The sequence below is a fragment of the Malaclemys terrapin genome, chromosome 10, assembly GCF_027887155.1.
Source record: "Malaclemys terrapin pileata isolate rMalTer1 chromosome 10, rMalTer1.hap1, whole genome shotgun sequence".
In the NCBI taxonomy this organism is placed as follows: domain Eukaryota; kingdom Metazoa; phylum Chordata; order Testudines; family Emydidae; genus Malaclemys; species Malaclemys terrapin.
In genome coordinates, this window is record NC_071514.1 from 48,366,324 (window position 1) to 48,391,539 (window position 25,216).

Consider the following 25,216-nt stretch of genomic DNA (forward strand, 5'->3'; position numbering starts at 1 on the left):
AAATGTCCATTTGATCTTTACATGGGGCAAATTAACTTCTAGTGAATTCTTAATTCCATAACTAGGGTGATGTCAGACCTGATCCAGGGCTCCCCAATCAGATTAGGCAAAATGAGGAACCTCAAACAACATCACTACAAGTGAACACTGCAGATGACATTTCAGAATTTCCCTAATTCTATGGGGTTTGCCTATTTCTCTCAGTCCTTCCCAGCAGAATGGAGGTTACCTCAATAGAAAGATCAATCCACAAACCAAGCCACTCTAGAACACAGGAATTGCCAAATGGGCTCAGATAGTCCAAACAGTGACCAGCATTAGATGTTTCAGAGGGAGATGCAAGAAACTGCCACAACATCAGGCGCATGCAGAATAATTTTGTTGCCATGAAGAGTTCATACTAATCCCTACTGGTTAGATATTGGCTTAAACCCTGAAGCATGAGCATTTACACCCCTTCCAAAACTTTTTTGCATTAACTGTGGTAACTCTAGATACTCCAAATACCCAGATAAGTGTCCAGCCCCTTTTAGAATTTTGTTAAATTCTTAGCCTCAACAATACCCTGGAGCAGTGAGTTCAACAGTTTATTTACAAGTTGTGAAAAAATCTTGTATTGGTTTTGAATTTCCCTCCTTTCAATTTCATTGACTGTCCCTTGTGCATGTGCTACGAGACAGGGAAGAACAGATTTCTCTACACCCTTCATTATTTTATATACTTCTATCATGCCCCCTCTTATTCAGCTCCTTCCTAAGGTAACAATCCCAATTTTTCAATCTCTTTTCATAGGAGAGTTTTTCCAACCCTTGATCATTCCTGTTGCCCTTCTCTGAGCCCCCTCTAGTTCTGCAATATCCTTTTTGAGATGGGGTGACCAGGACTGCACACAGTTTTTCAGACAAGGTTGCACCATTGATTTATATAAAAGTATTATAATATCCTCCATATTATTCACCATGCCATTCTTTATCATTCCTGTCGCCCATCTCTGAACCCTCTCTAATTCTGTAATATCCATTTTGAGTTAGGATGATCAGTAATGCACATAATATTCTAGGTGAGGATGTCCCACCGATTTATATAATGGGGTTGTACATTTTTCTGCATTATTCTACAGCCTGTTCCTTATGCATTCTAACATCCTGTTAGCTTTTTTGACCGCAGCAGCACATTGAGATGAGGTCTTCACTGAGCTGTCCATAACGATGTCCTAGAATGCTCTAGACTGAGGCATGCATTTCCATAACATGGTGCAAAACCAAACTAAGCTATCTTCATTGCCAGTCTCCTCCCTGAACACTGCTATGACCAGAATTCCAGTTGTGGCACCAAGATGCACAGGATCAGGGTGGAGATACATTAGTCTGCCAGAGCCACTCCTTCCTAGCACAATTAGCAAATAAAGGCATTGCAAACATCAAGGAAACACAGAAGAATGTCTGATGAACATCACCTACTCTCAGTCAGTGGGATGGAGATGACGACACCATTCCCTGTCCCAACCCAGAGGCGGTTGCCGGCGATAAGCAGGGCTGTGATTCGCACAAATGAGAAGCCCAGCTTTCCAGTGCCTGCCAAGCATGAGTGAGAATTGCAGAATCAGTGAATACAGTATCACTTGGAACAATGCCGCCTAACAAACACTGATGCTCCGTGCTCACAAGAATAACAAACAGGCTATTTCCTGACTGGCACTGCCTTCTCACCTAGCATCTTGCTGACATACGGCTCTATGTCCACATCCTGGAGGTGCTGATGGGTGTGGGCATGATACAGCCTCAGTGTGGAGTCCAGGCGGATGGAAACCCACACCCCATCTCCAATCCATGCCAGCTGCCGGACCTGACTCTCCCGGCGTGGGTGGGCATCAAAGGATTTCTGAAAGGCCACATAGGGGGAGCAGCGTGAGTTCATTCCTGGGCTGGGGGCACTCATTGGCTTTCAAGACTCCTGGGTCAGAAGCATAAACTAAGGAGAAAGCTCCGAAACCTCCACTACAGTATGCAGAAGCTCCTCAGATCAACTGTGTGATTGGTCAGCCTGTTCCTCTGGTTTCCTCTCCCTAGAGAGAATTGTTACAGTCTTAGATATTCTAATAGACTGCTTTGGAACTGGGACATTAATGAAATGGCTCATGCCAAAGAGTGAAATGAAATGAAACTATTTTGCCTTACTCAGGGTACTTTCCAAACAATGCAACAGGAATCTCCCAGCACTTCTCAGTCAAGTTTTTAAAAGCACAAGGATGAGGATCTTGCTGGGGGTGAGTGAGGTGAATTTACTGGTTGTGGATTTACTGTTTATATTCCTCCCCCTTTTATACCAATTGCATCCTACAGGCATTGTTACTCCTGTTACATTATAACAAATCACAATTTCAACAAGATGGATTTTAAACTAGCATCTTGCTCTTCAATTAAGTGGAACCCCCACAACTTGCTACCCGCACCTGCCCATTTTGCAGTCATATACTGCCTGCAGCCAAGCACGAGTCTGATTTCCTACCACGTGAGACATACTAGGGACAGGTACAGATGCCCAGTCCAGCCTCATCAGTTAAATGAGAGGAAGTGCTAAATTGAGATGTGATCTGAAAATTCCATACAGGGAGGAATGAGGGAGTGTGTCAGGAGTGCTATTCTGGCAGATTTCCAGAGTAACATGACCTCCAATTACAGTTCTTGCCCAACCAACATGGAGTAAGCAACGAGGATACAAAAGCTCTGCATTCCCTCACTCCCCTGCAAAAGAGCAGCTAGAAAAACAAATACACCAGGAGCCAGCAACCTATCTTTACTCTCACTTTCACATACACACATGCGCATGCACATGCACACACAGTCTCCTCACCTCAATCTGCATTGTCTTGGGCTGGATGACATGGACTTTGTTCTTATAGCCGCACCAGACTCTATCATACACAACAGCCATGCAGCGGATGGAATGGTGGGTGTGACCCAGGTCCATCAGGTGATAGTTGCTGAGATCCCACTGACCATCTAGGGAAAAGAAAAGACATTAGAAGGGATGTTGTATATTTCATCAGATGTTATGCACAACACTCATTTTCTTTTCCATTTAATTCTGGGACTGTCTCATACTTTCCTGTACATGAAAGCTGTGTTAGTTATTTAAAATGCAGCCATAGGTAATCAATACTCTTAGTTTTCTGAGTATTCACAGAGGAGCACAAGACTGGCCAAGAACCCTCAAGAATAAATTATTCAGAAATACAATTCATACCAACAGAACAAGATAAAACACAGGAGAGAAGTCCTAACACATAACTATCATAACCTGAAGACTACAGAAATCTTTGTGCTGCCAAAAGTGAAAACCATTTCTGCAGGAAAATACACATAATAAGCAACACAACGAATGACAGGTTGTTTATTATATTAAAATAGAATGTGGAGATTCTGAATGTATAAATAATTGTGTGTGAACTCCTGCTAGACTGGCAGTGGAGGGTCATGGATTATAGGACACACACACCAAAGATCATTTTCCTTAAATCGGTTAATAGGCCATAGATTAATACTACTACTTGGGGTCAGAGCCTCGTGCCCGCTAACCACATGGCAGTGCATGTGGGGTTGGGAGCTAAAACTCCCAAAATCTGGCTGATTAAAGCCTCCGTTCTTATTGTGGAAAAATCGGAAAGAGTCCAGCGGAGGGCAACAAAAATTATTAGGGGGCTAGAGCACATGACTTATGAGGAGAAGCTGAGGGAACTGGGATTGTTTAGTCTGCAGAAGAGAAGAATGAGGGGGGATTTGATAGCTGCTTTCAACTACCTGAAAGGGGGTTCCAAAGAGGATGGATCTAGACTGTTCTCAGTGGTAGCAGATGACAGAACAAGGAGTAATGGTCTCAAGTTGCAGTGGGGGAGGTTTAGGTTGGATATTAGGAAAATCTTTTTCACTAGGAGGGTTGTGAAGCACTGGAATGGGTTACCTAGGGAGGTGGTGGAATCTCCTTCCTTAGAGGTTTTTAAGATCAGGCTTGACAAAGCCCTGTCTGGGATGATTTAGCTGGGAATTGGTCCTGCTTTGAGCAGGGGGTTGGACTAGATGACCTCCTGAGGTCCCTTCCAACCCTGATATTCTATGATTGTGTGAAAGTGAATAGACTCCCCTAAACTTTTTAATGAGCTACAGCAAAAACAGCGGGGAAAAAGAAAGCAAATCCAATGGGACTATCTCAAAGCTTGTTTGGATGAATCAGTCTTCTCTGTAAGGGGCATTATTCTCCCCATTTTACAAACAGAGAAGCTGAAGCATAGTTAAATGATTTGCCCAAAATCACTCACAGCCAGGGACAGAACCCAGATCTCTCACCTCCTAGACCTATGCTCCAACTACTAGAGCACTCAGGCTTCTTCTGAAGACATATGACTTCTAGGTCAGGAAGGATTATTGTATGTTTAAAATGTATGTTCTGAATGTATGAATGATCAGATCTGAACTCCAAGTTCAGATTGCCTAACCAACCATAACAGAGGTTGAATCAAAATTGGTTTCCACACAGATAGCAGTCTGTCCACTTTAGTGTGTTGTACTGACCCCACTGCTCTGATTACACTCAGAGAATTCATGGAGTAACTGAGTAAGAAGTCTAGCTCTGGGAACTTCTGTCACAACTGGAGTTCTCAGGTGTGAATGCAGCTGGGAGCTGCAGTATAACAGAGATGATCTCTAGGGATGCAAAATTAGCCTGCAGCTAGCAGGATAAAGAATTACAGCCCAGAAGTAAGAGGAGCTGTAATGATTTAGGATGAGGGTAATACTTTTATAGTAGCCATATATTTTAAGAAAATATTCCCCAGCAATCTGGCACCCTGCCATCTTGAATCAGAAGGAAGCACTGACATGCTTAATTCATTTCCAGAGATTCTGCTTCTGTTTTGAAGCTGGCTAGTTCATCTTTGCTGCTTTGATTCTTACCTTCTCCTCGGTGGAATATGGCTAGTGTTCCATCTGCCAGGGCAACAAGAACCCGTCCTTTCACATGCCTGAAATAATAGAGAAGAAAGTGCTTATGAAAAAGTGGCAACAATAGGAAATGCTGCTGGATTCAGATGTTTTAATGGTCTGCTTGGTTTGGTGAATGAGAGATTCCTTCTCCCACTCTCTTGGTTACAAATAATTTCCTGTATCTAGACAAATCACACATATGGTCATGCCAGTATTCCTGCTAAATCCAGCACTTGCAGGCAACATTCAGCATGTGTCTGAGAGTCACACACATAGCTTCTTTATTCTATTGATAGCACTACTGACTTCATTATTAAACTGGCCGGGGGCTCACCAAGGCCCTGATGAGTTTCCCCTCTTCTTTTCACTGGCTTTACAATAGTGTAACTCCACTGATTTCTAATTTACACTAGAGTGAGTGAGAGGAGAATCAAGCTGTTGTCGAACCCCCCCCACACTTACTTATTTCCAATATTCAGTACAAGCCTGCAACTGGGAAAGAAGGTAGCTCAGTATGGGTATGGCAACACTGCACACTAAGCCTGGGCTCTGACTCAGGTTTGAGTCCAAGCCCCACTTCCATCTACACACAAATCAGCCTGACTCAGGTTAGCAATCACTCAGGACCAGGTTTCTAGGACCCTGATATGGGTGTGGGTCAGAGCCCAAGTTCTGCATGACTCAGGTCCAAGCCCTGCCATTTTTCAGTGTGGATGCAGGTCTAGCCACAGATTCAAATCAGAAGGTCTGTGTAGTGCAGTATGGATGCATTAGCACAGGTAAGAGAACCAGATCCAGCAACTGTAAACCCAGATTTAAAATGCAGTGTGGATGCTCAAGCATGGGCTTGGAAACGCTGAATCTGTAAGCCTGGGTCCCTAAGACCCGGGCTTAGTGTGCAGTGTAGAAATACCCTCTGAAGCTTAAATGGATCAGTGAGCAGGGATGGGTTGAGACCCCTTCCCCACAGACCTTTACTTATTTACACAACTCTACCAGGGTGAGGAAAAGATGGCCAGGCAAAGAACCAATCAATGACAAGAAAAGTAACAAATTCCCTGGTTTAGAGTCCCCAACTCAGTACACCAACTTACACCAGGCTCAGCACAGAATCCTTCAGCTTTATCGAATGCAGACACTTCTTCCAGTTGGACACGGCCGAGTGCACATACAGCCTGGGAGAAGGGAGCAGACAATGATGGTTAGCAGGAAAGTCCATAATCCTACAAAGACTGAATTGTGAAGCAGGGTTTGAGTCTTTTACTCTAGCACCAAAGGAATTTGCGAAGTACGGGTGAGTTGCTCTGCCTAAAATCAACTGGGGGCTCAGAATATCTAGTGCAGCAAGGATGCACTCTTTAAAGGCAATGGTACCTAGATCTATGGGGTTTTATGAATGTGGGTGACATATAGGGTTCTGTAAGATAGCAGTGAACCTACCAGCCATTCTGTGCTCCAAGCCACATTGTGGGTGCGGCACTGGTGCCTGTTCCAGCAGCATCACCATTCACTTCCTGCTCTGGCAGCATTGTGCTTGACTCTGTCTTTTGCTGCCCGTTCTCACTGCAGAGACAAAACAGACCTCACAAGTTCATTATAGGTCATATCTGGGGCCAGAGCCATCCCTTGCATATGGCGAATTGGGTCGACCACCCCAGGCTGTGACAAAATCATAGAATATTAGCGTGGAAGAGACCTCAGGAGGTCATCTAGTCCAATCCCCTGGCAAAGCAGGACCAACACAAACTAAATCATCCCAGCCAAGGTTTTGTCAAGCCAGGCCTTAAAAACCTCTAAGGATGGAGATTCTACCACCTCCTTAGGTAACCCATTCCAGTGCTTCACCACCCTCCTAGTGAAATAGTGTTTCCTAATATCCAACCTAGACTTCCCCCACTGCAACTTGAGACCATTGCTTCTTGTTCTGCCATCTGCCACCACTGAGAACAGTCTAGCTCCATCCTCTTTGGAACCCCCTTTCAGGTAGTTGAAGGCTGCTATCAAATCCCCCCTCACTCTTCTCTTCTGCAGACTAAATAAACCCAGTCCCCTTAGCCTCTCCTCGTAAGCCATGTGCCTCAGCCATCTAATCATTTTTGTTGCCCTCCGCTGGACTCTCTCCAATTTGTCCACATTCCTTCTGTAGTACGGAGACCAAAACTGGACACAATACTCCAGGTGTGGCCTCACCAGTGTCGAATAGAAGGGAATAATCACTTCCCTCAATCTGCTGGCAATGCTTCTACTAATACAGCACACTGCTGACTCATATCCAGCTTCTCATCCACTGTAATCCCCAGGTCCTTTTCTGCAGAACTACTGTTTAGCCAGTCGGTCCCCAGCCTATAGCAGTGCATGGGATTCTTCCTTCCTAAGGGCAGGACTCTGCACTTGTCCTTGTTGAACCTCATCAGATTTCTTTTGGCCCAACACTCCAATTTGTCTAGGTCACTCTGGACCCTATCTCTACCCTCCAGCGTATCTACCTCTCCCCCCAGTTTAGTGTTATCTGCGAACTTGCTGAGGGTGCAATTCCAGCTAAGTCCTTCTCTCTCCACTGCTGGAGAGAGACTGTTTCAGCAGCTGCCTCACAGCCCTTTTATAGGGCCAGGTGTGGCCTGATTAGGGCGTGGCCCCAGCTGTGGCTGCTTCCCCAATCAGCCTCTCTTATTGCTTCCCTGGAGCAGCCCTTTCCCAGGGCTGTTTTAACCCCTTCAGGGTCGGAGCTGGGTAACCGCCCTGCTACAACAAGAAAAAAATACGGTTCCTGCCCCAAGGAGCTTATATCTAAGTATAAGACAAGAGAGCATACTCCATGCAGCCAGCCTACCTGTTCTGTCTAACAGGTGCCTGAGCTGGATCTGGATCTGTAAAGATATGCTCTGTAAGTGGACCAGGCCGGACTTGAGCTGGTTCTGTTTCAATTGCACCATTCTCTGGTACCTCTGTAGCTTCTGTTGCCTCCTCCGTGGACTGGGACTGATTGATCTTCCCATTGCTGACTGCAGCCACCTCACCTAGGGAAGGGGAACATGTTGTAAGGTGGATGGGAAACAAGAAGGAGGGAACTATTTTTAATATATATATATATATATATATATATATATATATATATATATATATATATATATATATATATATAAAGTTTCTGGTTTCATGATTATTCTTGCAAGTCTGCAAGTCAGACAGCTTTTGTGTCTGCTATTATAGATTCCACAAGCCTGTGTATAGATGGGGGAGTACTAAAGAGAGATCTCTGCACTGAAGGAGAGGAGTCTGACAGTATTTTAAAGTGAGGTGTGGTCTATGTCTGATAGGGTGTCAGAAACTGTCTATGGCCGCCCGTTCCACTGAGGATCTGATCAGAGTATTTTTACTCCCCTTCCCACACTGACTTCTTTGCTCACCTCAATGAATTAGTGAGTTTATAGAGAGACATGGGTTGGTAAAGGAAAATGCTAAGAATAGCAGCAAAAGTGATAGATCAAGGACATATCATCTGTCCAAAATATTCCACTCTGTTAACTCCAGTACTGTACAGCATAATATGGATCATTCATAAGGAAGAGGAAAGGAACACTCTGGATTCTAAATAGAAGGTCTCAAAGGTATAAACAAAGGGGATGGCCAAGATGTTTATGACTTAGACCAGACTGCAAGACTTCTTGGGGATCCCCAAGGACTTCAGGCCAGGAAGGGGAGTACTCAGATGAAGAAGAATGTGGCTACATATGCCTTGTTATAGGCACAGGGTGAAAACCAGATCATCATGAGATCTTAGTCCTGAGACTCACTCTGTCCCTTATCCAGCACGGGGGTGTCTCCACGGGAAGAACAGTTACTGCGTGGCACGTTGCACCGGGTTGCACAACCCACCAGAGTGATTCCTGCAAGGACTCCATCTGTTCCAGATGACTCTTCTGGATTCACGTCTCCCTCCAGAAAGATCTCGCCTGGAGGATAGTCACTGTCACTAGCCGCTGAAGGGAAAGGAAGAGACTCTTCCATAAGTGTAATAGCCACTCTACCCTATTTTGGCTTAGCAGTATTCCTGAGATATCCATGGAAATATAACATTCTGATGATGAGTTTATCAGCCTCATGAAGACACCACAGCCCCTTGGAGAGTGCCCTGCCCAGCCTCCATATCAGGGCCAGGTTTGTGGAGCCCTTACTCACCCTGGTGAGCACTTGCTCACATGAGTAGAATTCTGGAAGTCAAAGGAACTACTTACATGAATAAGTGCTCATCACATAGGTAAAGTCTCCACAGTCTGGTTCTACATGAAGGCAGGATATGGGGTGACCATCCATGGACACAGTTGCTGAACTGGTGACAGCAGCTTCCACTTGTTAGCTACAGAACAACTAAGAATCATTTGCGACAAATCTGAGGAGTTGATGAATCTGTTCAAGCTTGAAAGGTGCCTTTTCTCACTTACCAGGGATGCTGGAAATGCAGAGTACGTGGGCATTACAGACAGTAAACTGATCCACCACTGTGCCAGGCTGGTTGGCATCAATGATCACGACTTTACTTGTAGAGAGGGTACTTGTGAGGATCCAGACTCTGCTGGATGTGGCATCCATCTCATGCAGCTCCTTTGCCTGCAGGAGATAAAAATGAAGGGAGAGAATCAGCCCTCCTGAGACTCCAGCTAATCAATCAGTCTTTGACAACATTAGTATTGAAGAGACCAGCCTGCCAGCTCTGGAGAGTGAACACCTCTTGTTAGCCTCTGAAGATACACAAAAATAGGCAGTCACAATGCAAACTTCCGCCATGCTGCAAGCCCCAGCATACCTCAACCCAAGCCCGCGGAGACCACCTATGGGGCGAGTGGTGAGTTTGGTCCTTAGCCTCGCTGCTGAGACTTACAATTAGTGACACTGGGAACTCATTTCATAGGGGCCACCAAACAGCAGTCAGTTAGTAACAACATTTAGTTACTATAACCTGGGCTGCACTTGAACTATCAGCCTAAGCAAGGAAGGTTCCGTCTACTATTAGCACAACCAATCCATTTTTAAAATTAATCACAGTTCCCCAGACATAATCACAGAACAGCCATACATTCCCTCTAGGTGGCTTCAAACTGTTGTAACATTGGGTTCAGTATCTCACTGGGTTTCACTGGGTTCAGTGAAAAAAGTTGCTTTCTAGAATGGGAAGTTCAGAAGCAGTGGCTCGTTCCATTAAAACCTCTCTTGCAATGGTAAAACAGGGCAAGGAATGAGCTCACCAACAAACCTAGCAATAAACCCACTTCTTAGCTCAAAATACAACTGGGAGGCAGATGGGCTTGAGGGTGAAACCCACCGGTTATTAGAAATCTATTGCTGTATTATCCTCCTTCCCAGAGGATTAGCAGCCATCCTACTGTGGGAAGACATGGAAGCCAAGAGTAACCACAACCTTGCAAAGATTTACAGAGCAACCTACAGCTCTACTGGACTTTCATTAGTTATCAGTTACAAGTCAGTCATCACTGGCTCTATCCCTTTCCATCCTCACAGCTGCTAACATTTCGCCATTTGGAAAGCTGAATGAAATGAGCCATTGAGTTGCCTGCCATTATTGCATCTGTCTGCTTGATAGCAGGACAGCAACGCTTCTGTATTACAGAAGCAGCATTAGCCATCTTGCACTCAAGCTCCAATACCATGATTCTCAACACATCCTGTTCCTGCCTGAATCCTGATACTATTTATGAAAGACTGCATTGCCATTTGGCATCAAACGAGCCTTTTATTCTAATAAAGCACCTTGTATCTGTAGATCTCCAAGCACTTTACAAAGGGGAAAATGGAGGTTTAGCCAGGGTATATGACTTATCCAAGATCAGAGTCATTGGTGGAGCTGGGAACAGCACTTGCTCTTATCACTGGACAATGCTGCATAGATATTAAACCAATGGTAACAGGAGGAAAGACTATGCAAACAGCCAGTACATATGAGACATACAGTAACTCCTCACTTAACGTCCTCCCGCTTAACATTGTTTCAAAGTTACGTCGCTGCTGAATTAGGGAACATGCTCGTTTAAAGTTGTGCAATGCTCCCTTATAATGTCGTTTGGCTGCCTGCTCTGTCCACTGCTTGTAAGATTCTGTGGAAGAGCAGTGACTTTACAAAGGAGCATTGCACAAGTTCCTCTTCTCCGCATCCTCCCCCTCCCTCCTAGAGCTTCCCCCACCATCAAACAACGTTTCGCGGCGCTTAGGACTTTCTGGGAGGGAGGGGGAGGAGCGGGGAAGCGCCACGTCTCCACTCCTCCCCCTCCCTCCCAGAAAGTCCTAAGCACCGCTAAACAGCTGTTTGGCAGCGCTTAGGACTTTGGGGGTGGGGGGAAGGGCAGGGATGCGGCTGCTCCGGAGAGGAGGTGGAGTGGGGGTGGGAAGAGGTGGGCCTGGAGTGGAGCGGGGACAGGAAGTGGCGGTCCTGGAGCATCCCCTGGCAAAGTTGGTGCCTGTTCTTTTCCGGGGAAGCTGCCGCTACTGCTGCAAAGGTGCTTCCTAGTGTCCTTGCCTGCAGCGGGCTGTGCCTGTGTGGGGTAAGCCAGGGACACTTCCCAACCACAGTACAGTACAGTACTGTACAGTATATAATGCCTTTTGTCTGCCCCAAAAAAATGTCCTTGGAACCTAACCTCCCGCATTTACATGAAATCTTATGGGAAAATTGGATTCGTTTAACATCGTTTCACTTAAAGTTGCATTTTTCAGGAACATAACTACAACATTAAGTGAGGAGTTACTGTAGTTCTAATACTATGATGATGGGTGTGCCATATAAGGGGGGCAGGTGAGGACAGAAAGAGGAGGGGAGAGAATCAGAGGGTCCCTTTTCTGACCTTTTTCTTTTCTGGAGATGTGTGGTTACTCTTGGTGTTCCCTTCTTCCACCTCCCGGTCACAGGTGAGAGGATCATGTCCAGGATCTGACTTCTGTCCACTCCCAGAATCCTGTTCAAAAGGCTTCCACCCCATCAGGTTGACTCCAGCTGCGCACCACAACTAAATGATCAAAGCAGAAATCTTAACGGACTAAGAACTATTTGGGGACCAGAACCTTACTCAATTCAAGTACCTCTGCAAAGCATTCTATGTACATACCCAACACTTAAAAAAATTTAGGGGAGGAAGGAAAGAGGAAATCTGCTGTCTAGTAGAAGCCACTACATTTCCATAGAGACAATTTAGCAAATATGATTAGCAGATATTAAAAGAGAAAGAAAATAATAAACTGCGTGTGTGACCTAAAATCAGGCTGGTGAAAGGTCCACAGCATTCCAGTGAAAAGGGTCCCCAGACTCTCCTAGGTGAAGAAGAAGACTGTTTTCTTTACACATCAATAACCATAGAACAGGCAGCACTAATGGAGTCCCCAATTGGAAACAAGGCTGTTAGGGCATGACTCTGAAGTATGTACTATTGTCCTACACGCATTAGAAATAAGTCATTCCAAAGGCAAAGCAGGAGTAGAAGTCTTCAGATTTAACAGAAATTTGTAACAATTGGGCCATGTCAAAAATTTCAAACAAGCTAAAAATTGCACCAGTAATCTGACCATAATCCATATCCAGGGATGTGCACCACTCACAGTCACAATGGTATGTAGAACAGTCTATAGCTGAATGTTTACCTTCATGGTGGGGTCCTTCTCCACTAGAGGGCGACAGTACACAGGCACAGGGACATTTTTCATGCGGGTGTCTTCCTGGCCACCATTGGGACTCAGCTGTGGGGGAAGAGGAGACAGAGAAAGACAGTACAAGGGTGTGATATGATTACAAGCCAGCTATAACAATAGAGCTATAGCCATAAAGGTGTAACAAAAAATTAGCCTTAGAAAGACCTTGCAGTTACTCACTGCCAGTGCCTGTGTATGCTTCATCACACACCTTGTATGGAATGAAGCCTCAAATGGCCTGGAACCAGTATACCTGTGAGACCACCTCTCTCACCATGATACACTGCCAGAATTATAGTATAACTCTAAGAGCATCCCAATGCAAGAGGGCCAAGGGCTCACTTTATCTGGTAGTGAGTGAGTGAGTTAAAGCTGGCATGACCAGTTCAGTGTACTCCAACTCACTAAGGTCATAACTTGTATCCAAAAAATGTCATATAAGCTATTAATAGAAATCACTGATCATTAATATTACTGTTTGGTGTAAGTACGGAACACAAATTCAAAATTACAAACATATTAGAAATTGTGTGTCCTGACAGGCAGGGCTAAAGTTATTCCACTCTAGACAAAGGGAGATGCCTTCCAGGTGGCTGAATGACATTCAATGTACATTAAGAGATAATGGGAATGCAAACAACATAGAAGATAAACAGGACCATCAAGACAGCAAGGGAGGAGATTGCAGGAAACAGAGTAATTTGCACTGTAGCAAACACCAGGGGATGGGAGGGAAGAAACCAGCATGGAGCTTCCTCCACCACCAGACTCCATGTTGCCTTCCTAATAGCTTAATGAACTTTACTTTGGTGGGTAACCTTCAGAAAAATTCACTAGGTTATAAAAGGAAAAAGAACCCCCAGTTATCTTTCACCTGAAACGACTAAGGAATTGGTGCGGTGGGAGAAGGGATAGCTCAGTGGTTTGAGCATTGGCCTGCTAAATCCAGGGTTGTGAGCTCAACCCTTGAGGGGGCCATTTAGGGAACTGGGGTAAAAATCTGTCTGGGGATTGGTCCTGCTTTGAGCAGGGGGTTGGACTAGATGACCTCCTGAGGTCCCTTCCAACCCTGATATTCTATGATTCTATGAGTACTTTGAACTTTGTAGGAGATCCTGACCATAGGAGTGGTCAGCTATCTTGCTGGAAGATGATAAGAATAAAGGCTTTAGATTGTTTTGTTAAGCCTTAGCTGCTAGAAAGCATTTTTCACTGGTATTTGCTTGTAACCATTTCTAACTCTACCCTTTATACTTGAACTCACTTAAAATCCAATCTCATACTGTTAATAAACTTGCTTTACTTTTAATCTAACCCAACCCAGTGCTGTGTTTGATTTAAAGTGAACGTGAACTCTAGTTAATGTGGCAAGCTGTTGGGATATTGTATCTTTAAAGGAACAAACAAACCTTAAATCTCTCTGAATGGTCCAAGAGAGGGCTGGACATTGCAGAGCACACGGTTTTGGAAAAAATTGGGATTGTGAGTGTGTTGCGGTCATCTTGCCAGGTGTAACCAGAGCGTGGCTGCCGGAATCAGAGCTGCTTAAACCACAGACACTCAGTGCAGGCTTGTCTGCTGGCTGGAAAAATCCAGACAAGAGCACCACACAGCAGAACCTTTTGAAGCACTTGGGGAGTTACAGGGCAGGCAATGACACAACCCCTTACTGGTCTAGATTGCCCCCAGAACGTGACATATGGTCAGCACAGACATTACTGGTATATTCTCCCTTGATCTAAGGAGAGCAGGTGGCTGGCAGAGCATTCTGTAAGGGCCCCAGGACACTGGAATGCCCTCCCACCCAGCTCCAAAGCAGCCTGGGGATTTGTCAATGTTCAGGGCCCACTGCAGGGCCCATTTCTGTCACCAGACCTTTGATGAGAGGTAGGTGGATTGAGGTGTAGGCCAACGTATTGGGGTGATGGTATTTGATCTTGCTGCTGGGCAGACCAGAGAGCTGACTGTGTTGTATCTGGGTTTGTAATTTTAAATAATTGGCAGGGCACTCAGAGCCTGTGTATGGACTAAATTGAAAAAATAAAGTAAATAGAAATAAGAATGGGCTCTAGTGGAGGAAGAATTATTGCTGCTTCCAGACTGAGTTCTTTCAGAAACTTCCATGCAAGAGAACTCCCCCTCCAATGACTGCAGAGGGCATATAGAAAGGATGAATTTGACCCAAGCTCACCAGACAGACAGCATGTGTCTACAGTATCTTTAATTCAAATGCTGTACCAATAAAAAGTATATTTACCAGTAGGGGGAGTTAGGTCTCTACTGGTTTCATTTGGGATTGTAATCACCTGTTCTTCCCCCTCAGCCTTGCAGCAAATGGTTCCTACCTGCTTGTACTTGGCGGGAAGGCTCCACCCACAGGCCTGTAAGCGACCGTCATCATTCCGCACGTGCTCTCGGACCTGGCGGTACTGCTCGCGCTTCTGTTCACGACGTGTGGATGACGTACAGTCACTGAGGAGAGAAGCAACAGTGTTACTTCTCAATCTATGGTTAAAAACAGAGGCAGAGGGTCAAGGAAGTGTTGCCATGGCAGGCGGAAGAAAAGCAGTCAGAGGTCAAAGAATACAAAGCAGGAAATAAAAATGTCTTTGACAAGAGAAAAGGAGGAGCAGGAAACAAGAAAGGTGGACCCAGGGAAGCCCTAATCTCTAGCTCCCTTCCATCTCACCCACTGTGGTAGGATAGGTCCTTGGGAACACTCCTAGAACTCTTCAGAGATGGAGAATCAGCTTTCTAGGAGACAAACATTCATGGGATAATAACCTATGATTATCAGCTTAGGTTCCTTTGCATTTTACTGACCCCATGACCTCCGCTGGAAGATATTCCAAGTCTCTCCTTCTTTCATTCCAATCTACTGTTTAATCTTTTCCACATTTAAAAACCCTCTCTGTTGGCTTGCTGAGAAGGTGAGCAATTCCTTTGAAACTGCAGAACAAGTGGCCAGCAAGTAGGGGATGCAAGCAGGGCCGAATTTCCAGTTAGGCACAGTAGGCACATGCCTAGGGGCGCTGGTGTTCTAGGGGCACCTAAATGTCAAAAGTGGGTTAAAGGTTAAAAAATTTAATACATACAGCTCCTCTGTGGGCAGCCAGGCTCCTGGCATGGGTTGGTGGCTTCCCAGCCTGTGGGGCTGGAGCAGGTGAGTGTCCGAGTCAGCCTGCCTGGGGGAGCTGAGCCATAGCTGGGCAGGGCGGCTGCTGAAGGTGCTGGGAACGTCCCAGTCCCTTCCCAATCTCGGCCGCCCCACTGCCTCCACCCCATGCTGGGAAGGGAAAGGGAGGGACGGGGCTATCGCCCCATTCACTTGCAAGGGCAGAGCTGTGGGAAGAAGTACAGTCCCACACTTGCACCTCGCCTGGGGCGGATGGGCTGCTCCCTGCCTTGGGCTGGGATCATCATGTGTGCTGGAGGATCTCATGCCTTCCTGGAGAGGCTATGTTTATATTTCTTTTTGTTTAATTTCTTACGGAAAACACGAAGGGAAGCTGTAGGCAGGGGGTGGGCTCTGAAGATGCTGTGCCTAGGAGTGCGTAAGGTGTAAATCTGGCCTTGTGTGCAGAAGTGACATGTCTTCATCTCCAGTTCAGAAGCCAAGAACATCACCTCCATGATGCTCCCAGTCCCAGCTGAGGTGAGGAATCAGGTTGTGGCGGTCACCAGGGTGGATAAAAATCAATTATTTTAAAAAAAAATCAGATTTTTTAAAATTTAAATTGGATTTATTTGATAAAATGCTTTTTGGGGAAAAAAACCTATCCAACGATAGTTTTAATTAAGATACATTATAGCTTAAAGATATCTCATCATGAAATAGGGATTATAAATTCTAATTCTATAGTATTAGACAATATATTCATGTAATGTTTAAGAAAAGTTTTGTAAATGAGTTCCAATAGTTCATGGATTAGGGACCCAATCTTATGGGATTCAAGGGGCTTCTGTATAGATTATTTAGGTTAATCTTTCTATCTACCCAATGGGATTCAGTGCTCGGTCTAGAAGATACCATCAGAGATGCTTAGTTTTACAGTTCTCAAACTGTGGATTTGTGTCTCCAGAGATAACATGCTTGTTAAAATCAAAAATGTTTTTAAATATATAAATAACATATAGAGGTGAGAAATAACAGACCTCAACGCTATTGTCCCTCTGCAAATTTGTGTACAGGTAGTCAATCCCTTACCTCTCTTTAAAAGTGCAAAGTTTCAAAAAGTTCAATGCATAGAAGATTGTTGGGGACTGAATAGATCTGGACAAGGAGAAGAAGTCTGGAGATAAATGTGAGAAGTTGGGGACAGGCAGTAGAACCAAAAGTGAAACTGTTTGAGCAGCATATTCCAAAAGGCTTGAAGTCTTTCTGAGTGTAGCCTTCATTGATTTGAGATCTACCATACCATTCTCTCACTAGAAGGGAAAACCTATAGTGGCAGCAGGGCATAAAAGAGACCCAGTTTGGGAATATTTTAATGAAGTTCCTCTACCTGTGGGCAAGCCAGGCATGTGTGCAAAATGCAAACAGTGCAAAAAAGAAATGCAAGGCCTGGTTTCCCGAATGAAACAACATCATGAGAAGTGTTCCTTCTCAGGAGGAAGCTGCATTGAAGATGATGAAAAGTACATGTCTGAACATGTAGGATCTTCAGGTTGGTAAACTTTTTTATTTCATGCTTCTTTCTTAAGGACTGCCTGTCTTCCTTCTGGACATGTTGGAGCAAAAATTATAGTTGTTACTCTATGGTACTCATTTTAGATGCAGTTGTGATAAAAAATAAATAGCTGAAATAGGCAGATCTTCCTTTTACAATTTCATCTTTAAAGTAGTACTGAGTGTCAGTGAATGCAATGAGTAATACTAAATGAGCAGTATTGTAATAATAATTAAATAACTGCATTTACTTATTTTGTCTGACGACTATCCACCTTCAAGATCACCATCATTTTCTATAGTTTCAGAGTTATCTGCCAATGATAGTGTTTCATTCACATCATGTATGTCACATAGTCTCAGTATATCACCTGTAGCAAAAAAAACTCCATCATCCAGAAACAACCATAGATAAGTTTGTGATAAGAACCAGCAGATTAAAAAAAAGAGATAATTGATGAAAAAATTGCCCAGTTTGTTTATGCAACAAATCTCCTTTCCATATGATTGAGAACCCACACTTCATTAACATGGTTCAGTCATTAAGACCAGGATACAGTCTACCCAACAGAGTAGATGTCGCAGACAAACTGCTGGATAAAGTGTATGAAAGAGAAATTGAGCAGTGTGCAAAAAGGTCTGGAGGATAAAATTTTTAATCTGAGTCTTGATGAGTGGAGCAATGTCCACAATGAAACCTGTTGTATGTGTTTGTCTGACAACAGAAGAAGGGAATGTTTTCCTTACAGAAACAATTGATACATCAGGAAATGCACACACAACAGAATACTTACAAGAAGTAGCAGTAAAAGCTATAACAAACTGAAAAAAAATTCAAATGTTTAGTATGCAGCGTGGTCACAGACAATGCTGCAAATGTATCCAAGATGAGAAGAAATTATTTAGAAGAGAGCAAAGAGACCTAAGCTAATAACACACAGTTGCAGTGCTCATTTGATGCACTCCTAGCCAAAGACTTCAGTGTTCCAGAAATAAAGGCTAATGTTGTTGAAATTGCAAAATACTTCCGTAACAACTACTTTGCAGCAGCTGCTCTGAAAAAAGTGGGAGGAACCAAGCTAACTCTCCCACAAGACGTGCAATGGAACTCAGTAGTGGACTGTTTTGAGCACTATATATCAAGAACTAGCCTAATCTGATGACGGTTTGTGAACAAAATCGTGAAAAATTGATGGCACCGTCGCAGCCAAAGTTCTCAACATTGGGCTTAAGAGAAAGTTGAACACATGCGGCGTACCCTGAAGCCTATTTCTGTAGCCTTGAACAAAATGCACGGAAATAGCTGTTTTATTGCTCATGCTGTTGAAATTTGGAAGGAACTCAGTGAGATCTTAAAAAGAGAAATACGCAATAACAAGGTTAAATTACAAGCATTAAAAAAAATGAATGGGATAAACACCATCTCCAGCTCATTTTCTTGCAAATATTCTCAATACTCGGTACCAGGGTCAAACCTTAACTGCTGAAGAAGAGGAGTTGGCTATGACATGGACATCCAGCAATCATCCCTTCATAATGCCAACTATAATAAACTTCAGAGCTAAGGGTGAACCATTCAAGAAATATATGTTTGCTGATGATGTTTTAAAGAAAGTCACATCAGTGAACTGGTGGAAGTCACTTAAACACTTGGATTCAGAGACTGTTGGAAGTGATAATCTCACTTTTAACAGCAGTAGCTTCTTCTGCCAATGTAGAAAGAATGTTTTCTTCCTTTGGACTAATTCATTCCAAACTGAGAAATCGTTTGGGACCCGAAAAAGCAGGAAAACTTGGTTTTTTTTCCAGATTATGAACGAACAGGAAAATGAAGGTGAAGACGACTGAGTTAGCTGCAGAAGCCAACATTTTAAGTTTCTCATGTTGACCTGGCTGACATAATCTATTTAATATTTTTTTTAATATTTCATTTATTTTTATGTTTATGTTTAACAAAAACAAACCTGATTTTAAAAAACTTGAATGTTTAAGTTCAAAAATTCATATGCTTGTTTTGTTAAAATATTATATGTTTGCTGTTGAAGAAAAAAAATCCAGAATACATAATGTTGTTGTTTTAGTTAAATAAAACAATTTAAGTGTCTGTCTGGTGATGTTCTCCTCCTAATACAGCATGGCAAGAAAATCCTCCAAATATTAATGATTAATCTGTTGAATTGGAGATAGTTCACCTCCCAATGATTTCATAAATAACTGCTTCAATTACCATTGGTAAATGAAATAACCAAACAATCATTCATTTTCTGATATAGCTATAAAACTAATCTGAAAAGTTTTCAAAATAAATCGCTTAAAAATGTATAGTGTGTACCTTCTAAAAATGAAACCTACATCAATCTCTGAGTTGTGAAGAATATGTATTAAGGTTATAACAACCAACAAGAATGCACTTTTATGTAGAAATCCATGATTAAATCAAGTCTTCCTGACTAGTGATTTAAATCATAATTTAAATCAATTTGATTTAAATCAAATCCACCCTGGCGGTCACCCTCTCATATGGGTCTCCCCTGAGACAGCACATCACGCTGTTTACTAAAGCCCAAATTGTGATTTTAATCACACAGATGTAAATCTGAGAAATTCCATTGACTCCAGTGGAGTTACTCCTGATTTACACTGGCATAACAGGGCAAAATTTGGCCTTTGGCTATATTTTACTAATAACAAAGGCTATTTGAACATCAGTTTCAACTCCCAATGGGTTGTTTTTATCATTCCAACGTACAAACAAGAGCAGCAAAAGAACACTCTGGACAGCATGAAACTAACAGGTATCTATAACCTAGAGAAGGGGTTCTCAAACTTCATTGCACCGCTACCCCCTTCTGACAACAAAGTCACTATATGACCGGGGGTGTGTGTGGGGGGCACAGCCCAAGCCCCGCCATCCTGGATGGCGGGAGAGGGGGCCATAGCCTGAGCCCCGCCATCCTGGATGGGAATGAAGCTCGGGCTTCAGCTTCAGCCCCAGGTTCCAACAAGTCTAATGCTGGCCCTGGCGATCCCATTAAAATGTGGTCGTGACCCACTTTGGGGTCCACAGTATGAGAACCGCTGACATAGAGCTTCACAGTCTAGAAAGAACCTCTACCATTCCTGATCCAGTGCACTTCCAACAAATCCCTTGTAAAGCTGCACAGGGAACAGCACATAATCCAAACTCCTTCCACAAAACACAACTCAAAAACTAAAAGCTGATAATCACAGACCACATGCAATATAAACAAAGAATTAAAAGTCCACTGTAGCAGAGGGCACAATTCTGCAGCAGCAACAGTTGAGTGGCCCTCTTCCAGCACTGTAAGTGTTAAAATCAAAAACTGTAGCCTGGGCAGTGCTGCTGAGAAAGCACCCAGGAGTCTCCAGTTGAGCCCTGGAGGGGACAGAGGAAAGAGGCTGGTGGTGGAGTCCTCAGTATCTCTACCAAAACCCTTTCTCATCCTCCCACATAGCCAGTGCAGACAATAGTGTTCAGGACTTGATCCAGATCTTGTGGGCAACTGAATCACAACAGGGCCACTTTGCTCCTGGCTCATCTAGGTGAAATCTCATCATGGCCTACGGAGCACAAGATAAAACCAGAGATCTCACATTTGGGAAGATAGAGAGCGTACAGCTAATCTGCTGAGCCTGCCCCTGGGAGAAGTGAGAGGTGAAAGGTCAGGTGGCTATACATAAGAGCCTGGCGAAATTCCACAGCTAAGTATAGAGTTAAACACCATCTTTAACAAGTAACACAGGCAGAGGATCCATCTTCTTCATGAAACTGATTAATGTCACATATAAGACACAGTCCTCTAAAAAAAAGCCCATTTTAAAACAATTTGGTTGCCACTTGGCTGATCCACAGAGAGATCTGGCTTTGAACATAGCAGGTGACTCACTCTTCAGGGAAGAATTCGAGGGTGCGGCTGCCAGAAGAGATCTGGCACATGGTATGACTGCGGCGTTGGCTGAACCCAGCTGCTGTTGGAGACTTATAGTGGATGTTCACTGATGGGTAGTTCCTCTTCGCAGGCGGGGGACTGGAGGAAGAGCTGAACAGGCGACTAAAGCTGGGAATGGAGAGAAGCCAACAAATAAGGAAAGAGAAGAGCAGAACGACAATCTGCAACACAGATTCAAAATACAGAAGAAACAAGCACAAGAACAGGAGTCCTGAAAATCCTTCCATCGAATTGCCCAGGTCTGAGTGCAGTGATCCTTAGCACTAGAGATGGGCTTATGTCTGTGTTTGGTTTCACCAGTGGCGGCTACCCTGTTCTGAATTAGTTATATTACGATTACTGTTCCTTGCTGTAAACTGATTCTGAGTACATGTGAGAGAGTCCATTCCACCTCTCCAGTCTCAGATGTAAGTAATCTCCACAGGATCTGTAAAACAAAAGCTATGTGTAGTTTAGATCTGATTTCCATTTTGCCTGGACCAATGATGTTTTTGGGATAGAGTGGTTCAGATAACAGCTTATATTTTTGGCTCATCTCTACTTAGATTCTGCTTCTTGTGCTTACAGGCTGGTGCCTAAAATAGTAACAGCAACACTATCCTCTTTTTAGTCTGCACAGACCATCCAGTAACTTACAATTGCCAAATGGTGGACTTCTTCTTCTCCTGGACAGATGGGTGCTCCCGGGAAGCTCTGAGGACAAATGTTTCAGACAACCATTAATTTCAGCATCAGACCAAGGAGATGTTTCCTTTTTTACCCAGCTTCAGGGCAGCTGGTTGGCTCCAGCTGCAAAGAGGGGAGGGGGCAGACCTGGGGTATGTCTACACTACGAAATTAGGTTGAATTTATAGAAGCCGGTTTTATAGAAATCGGTTTTATACAATCGATTGTGTGTGTCCCCACATAAAATGCTCTAAGTGCATTAAGTCGGCGGACCGCGTCCATAGTACTGAGGCTAGCGTCGACTTCCAGAGTGTAGCTATCCCACAGTTCCTGCAGTCTCCGCCGCCCATTGGAATTCTGGGTTGAGATCCCAATGCCTGATGATGCAAAAACAGTGTCGCGGGGGGTTCTGGGTACATGTCATCAGGTCCCTCCCCCTCCGTCAGAGCAACGGCAGACAATCGATTCACGCCTTTTTACCTGGGTTACCTGTGCAGACAACATACCACGGCAAGCATGGAGCCCGCTCAGCTCAGCTCACCGTCACCATATGTCATCTGGGTGCCGGCAGACGTGGTACTGCATTGCTACACAGTAGCAGCTCCTTGCCTTTTGGCAGTGGATGGTGTATTACGACTGATATCCGTCGTCGTCGTACTCCTCAGTGAGTTCAGTCAGACGCACCTGGGCAGACATGTTTTGTCTCCTGGAGACTCAGTCCTGCCGGCAGTTCTATTGAACCGTCTTGACGATGATGGCTAGCAGTCGTAATACAGCATTTTCTGCCAAGCACCCAGAAGATGCCGATGGCTATCAGTCATGCTGCACCGTCTGCTGCCAGCTTAAGATGTAAAAAATAGATGGACCAGATTTGTTCTGTATTCATTTGCTTCCCCCTCCCTCCGTGAAATCAACGGCCTGCTAAACCCAGGGTTTTGAGTTCAGTCTTTGCGGGGGGGCCATTCTGTGTGACAGTTGTTTGTGTTTCTCCCTGATGCACAGCCACCTTTGTTGATTTTAATTCCCTGTAAGCCATGTCGTCACTCGCCCCTCCCTCCATCAGACAATAGTTTCACACCTTTTTTCAGCCCAGACGCCATAGCACTGGGATCATGGAGCCCGCTCAGATCACCGTGGCAATTATGAGCACTATGAACACCACGCGCATTGTCCTGGAGTATATGCAGAGCCAGAACATGCCAAAGCAAAACCAGGTGAGGAGGCGATTACAGTGATTGCAGCGCGGCGACGAGAATGATGAAGAAATTGACATGGACCTCTCACAAAGTACAGGCCCCAGCAATGTGCAAATCATGGTGTTACTGGGGCAGGTTCATGCCGTGGAACGCAGATTCTGGGCCCGGGAAACAAGCACAGACTGGTGGGACCGCATCGTGTTGCAGGTGTGGGATGATTCCCAGTGGCTGCGAAAGGGCACTTTCATGGAACTTTGTGACTTGCTTTCCCCTGCCCTGAAGCATCAGAATACCAGGATGAGAGCAGCCCTCACAGTTGAGAAGCGAGTGGCGATAGCCCTGTGGAAGCTTGCAATGCCAGACAGCTACCGGTCAGTCGGGAATCAATTTGGAGTGGGCAGACCTACTGTGGGGGCTGCTGTGATCCAAGTAGCCAATGCAATCAAAGACCTGCTGATATCAAGGGTTGTGACTCTGGGAAACGTGCAGGTCATAGTGGATGGCTTTGCTGCAATGGGACTCCCAAACTGTGGTGGGGCGATAGACGGAACCCATATCCCTATCTTGTCACCGGAGTACCAAGCCACCAAGTACATAAACCACAAGGGTACTTTTCAATGCTGCTGCAAGCCCTGGTGGATCACAAGGGACGTTTCACTAACATCAATGTGGGATGGCCGGGAAAGGTACATGATGCTCACGTCTTCAGGAACTCTGGTCTGTTTCAAAAGCTGGAGGAAGCGACTTTCTTCACGGACCAGAAAATAACCGTTGGGGATGTTGAAATGCCTATCGTTATCCTTGGGGACCCAGCCTACCCCTTAATGCCATGGCTCATGAAGCCGTACACAGGCAGCCTGGACAGTAGTCAGGACCTGTTCAACTATAGGCTGAGCAAGTGCCGAATGGTGGTGGAATGTGCATTTGGATGTTTAAAAGCGCGCTGGCGCAGTTTACTCACTTGGATAGACCTCAGTGAAGCCAATATTCCAATTGTTATTGCTGCTTGCTGTGCGCTCCACAATATCTGTGAGAGTAAGGGGGAGACATTTATGGCGGGGTGGGAGGTTGAGGCAAATCGCCTGGCCGCTGATTACGCACAGCCAGACATCAGGGCGGTTACAAGAGTACAGCAGGGCGCGGTGCGCATCAGAGAAGCTTTGAAAACGAGTTTTGTGACTGGCCAGGCTACGGTGTGAAACTTCTGTTTATTTCTCCTTGATGAACCCTCTGCCTCCCTCCCCCCCCCCCCGGTTCACTCTACTTCCCTGTAAACTAACCACCCTCCCCTCCCCCCTTCGAGCACCACTTGCAGAGGCAATAAAGTCATTGTTCCTTCACATTCATGCATTCTTTATTAATTCATCACACAAATAGGGGGATAACTGCCAAGGTAGCCCAGGAGGGGTGGGGGAGGAGGGAAGGAAAAGGACGCACTGCAGTTTAAAACTTTACAACTTTAACCCTTATTGAAGGCTAGCCTTCTGATGCTCAGGCAATCATCTGGGGTGGAGTGACTGGGTGGCCGGAGGCCCCCCACCGCGTTCTTGGGCGTCTGGGTGAGGAGGCTATGGAACTTGGGGAGGAGGGCTGTTGGTTACACAGGGGCTGTAGTGGCGGTCTCTGTTCCTGCTGCATTTCCTGCAGCTCAACCATACGCTGGAGCATATCAGTTTGATGCTCCAGCAGCCGGAGCATCGACTCTTGCCTTCTGTCAGCAAGCTGACGCCACCTATCCTCTTCAGCCCGCCACTTGCTCTCTTCAGCCCACGATTCAGCCCGCCACCTCTCCTCTCATTCATATTGTGCTTTTTTGCACTCTGACATTGACTGCCTCCACGCATTCTGCTGTGCTCTGTCAGCATGGGAGGACATCTGGAGCTCCGAGAACATATCATCCCGAGTCCGCCATTTTTTCCTTCTAATCTTCACTAGCCTCTGTGAAGGAGAAACATTTGCAGCTGGTGGAGGAGAAGGGAGAGGTGGTTAAAAAGACATATTTTAGAGAACAATGGGTACACTCTTTCACATTAAATTTTGCTG

The 25,216-nt window shown here is 44.8% G+C and overlaps 1 protein-coding gene across 4 annotated transcripts in view; it reads right to left on the minus strand.

Moving 5' to 3' along the window:
- Nucleotides 1-25,216, minus strand: part of MAPK8IP3 (mitogen-activated protein kinase 8 interacting protein 3) — a 163,113-nt gene that overhangs the window by 14,660 nt on the left and 123,237 nt on the right. For all 4 annotated transcript variants that reach the window (XM_054041312.1, XM_054041314.1, XM_054041311.1 and 1 more), the window contains 14 exons: nt 21,948-22,004; nt 21,249-21,419; nt 15,017-15,143; nt 12,624-12,719; nt 11,834-11,995; nt 9,422-9,587; nt 8,774-8,959; nt 7,810-7,996; nt 6,420-6,542; nt 6,074-6,154; nt 4,950-5,017; nt 2,854-3,002; nt 1,710-1,881; nt 1,461-1,574 (listed from right to left, as the gene is read on the minus strand). In XM_054041312.1, the coding sequence (XP_053897287.1) occupies nt 1,461-1,574; nt 1,710-1,881; nt 2,854-3,002; nt 4,950-5,017; nt 6,074-6,154; nt 6,420-6,542; nt 7,810-7,996; nt 8,774-8,959; nt 9,422-9,587; nt 11,834-11,995; nt 12,624-12,719; nt 15,017-15,143; nt 21,249-21,419; nt 21,948-22,004 (1,859 nt within the window). The remainder of the gene's footprint in view (nt 1-1,460; nt 1,575-1,709; nt 1,882-2,853; nt 3,003-4,949; nt 5,018-6,073; nt 6,155-6,419; nt 6,543-7,809; nt 7,997-8,773; nt 8,960-9,421; nt 9,588-11,833; nt 11,996-12,623; nt 12,720-15,016; nt 15,144-21,248; nt 21,420-21,947; nt 22,005-25,216) is intronic.